This window comes from Triticum dicoccoides, chromosome 1A, assembly GCF_002162155.2.
Source record: "Triticum dicoccoides isolate Atlit2015 ecotype Zavitan chromosome 1A, WEW_v2.0, whole genome shotgun sequence".
Taxonomy (NCBI): domain Eukaryota; kingdom Viridiplantae; phylum Streptophyta; class Magnoliopsida; order Poales; family Poaceae; genus Triticum; species Triticum dicoccoides.
In genome coordinates, this window is record NC_041380.1 from 554401413 (window position 1) to 554403103 (window position 1691).

Here is a 1691-nt window from a genome sequence, read left to right on the forward strand (position 1 = left end):
AAAAGAGGAAAGAAAATGTTTGCACAAATCTCCGTGTAAAATCAAGGACATGGGACTTAGATGTGCAATACTTAGGACACATCTAAATGTGCTTTAGCAAAACTGTACTCCCTCCGTAAACTAATATAAAAGCGTTTAGATTACTAAAGTAATGATCTAAATGCTCTTATATTAGTTTACGGAGGGAGTAGTTAATAAACATTCCATCAGTCAAAAAAAACACTAATAAACACGTCAAAAGAAAGAGAGGTGCTACACACCTACGAGGTTTCTCTCGTACTAGGATTTTGGTCATACTCTGCAGATCAAGCCGTCCGTCGGTAGAGCCAGCTAGTGTGGAGCACACCGCCATGGATACAGTAAAGAGTAAAGACTGTAAGATGCTAAATACAGTACCAGTTACGTACCATAATCATGGCCTTGACGTTATCGCGGGTGAAGCGGAGGGCGTCCTCTCTGTGCTTCCCGCTGATTGGGTTTGCCTCGGTGAGGAACGCGAGCAGGCCGTCTACCAAGTCAGCGTCGGGGTCGGCGGCGTTCTTTCCCCTCCTCATGTGCTCGTCGATGATCCTGTCGATAAACTTGTCGAGAGCGCCGCGCGCCGTGCGGAGGCGGCGGTTGAAGCCCCGCCGGCCCACCCAGCCGAGCCACGGGAAGAAGTCACCGATGTGGAACAATCCTAGGAGGCTGGAGAACTCCTGGAGAATGGCGATGAACTCATCCAGCCCATCCTCGTCGCGTGTGCTGAAGGCGGCGCGGAAGATGACACTGACGGTGAGGTTGAAGATGAGCTCGCCGAGGTTGACGGCCTCGCCGCTGCGCCTGCCGACGGCGCGGGCGAGCGCCCCGTACCCGTCTCGCAGGGCGAGCCACGTCTCGGCGCGGCGTCGGCTGAAGATCTTGGTGACGCAGAGCTTGCGCATCTGGCGCCAGTAGGCGCCGTTGTGCGCGAACGCCATGTCGGAGCGGCCGTAGGTGAGGTAGACGACGGCGATGGTGGCCGGGCGGTTCGAGAAGGCGGCGTCCTGCACGTGCAGCACCTCGCGCGCGTACTCTGGCGTCGACACCGCGAAGACGTGGAGCCTGCCGAGGCGAAGGTGCAGCAGCCCGCCATACTGCTTCGCTAGCGCCGCTAGGCCGCGGTGGGTCAGCGGGTCCACTAACGTCATGTTGCCGATGACTGGCAGCGGCTTCGGACCCGGAGGAAATGGCGCGCTGCCCAGCCGCCGACTCTGCAGAATGACGAAAGCCAGCGAGGCGAGGAATAACCAGATCAGTGGATCCTTGAGAAACTCCGTGGCGATCTTTGCAGAGGCCGCCATTGACGATAGCCACGACTCACGTGCTGGATAGCGATAATACTGCAAGAACCCTCCACAGCTATCCGTGTGGATGCATGGTTTATATATTCAGCGTTGCTAAATCTCAATATGTCTTAGTTGATATTATATTCGTGAAATCGATCTTGTATGGAGATTGGCGCAATATTTTTTCAGTTTTTTCCTTTTGTTTTTTTCCATCTTATGTCACTTGATTGAGACTAATCCTGATGTCGCGGCCGGCCGCTCCGTGGCCGCCCATGATCACCGCGGAGAAGACGACCAGCAGCGCCAAACTTGTGGAAGAAGTGAAAATGACTGAGGTGAAAATGACTGGGCGCGAGGCGGGTGAGGGCGACGGGGCGGAGATCT

General features: G+C 55.0%; 1 protein-coding gene across 1 annotated transcript; it reads right to left on the minus strand.

Annotated features, from left to right (window-relative positions):
- Nucleotides 1-371: 371 nt before the first annotated feature.
- On the minus strand, nucleotides 372-1322 carry LOC119327716 (cytochrome P450 84A1-like). The gene has a single exon (XM_037600847.1). The coding sequence runs from the start codon at nucleotides 1320-1322 to the stop codon at nucleotides 384-386; it is 939 nt and encodes a 312-aa protein (XP_037456744.1). The 3' UTR covers nucleotides 372-383.
- Nucleotides 1323-1691: the final 369 nt, after the last annotated feature.

Excerpts from the sequence above, each read along its gene's own strand:
- LOC119327716 (XM_037600847.1), bottom strand. The coding sequence starts at position 1,322 with ATGGCGGCCTCTGCAAAGATCGCCACGGAGTTTCTCAAGGATCCACTG.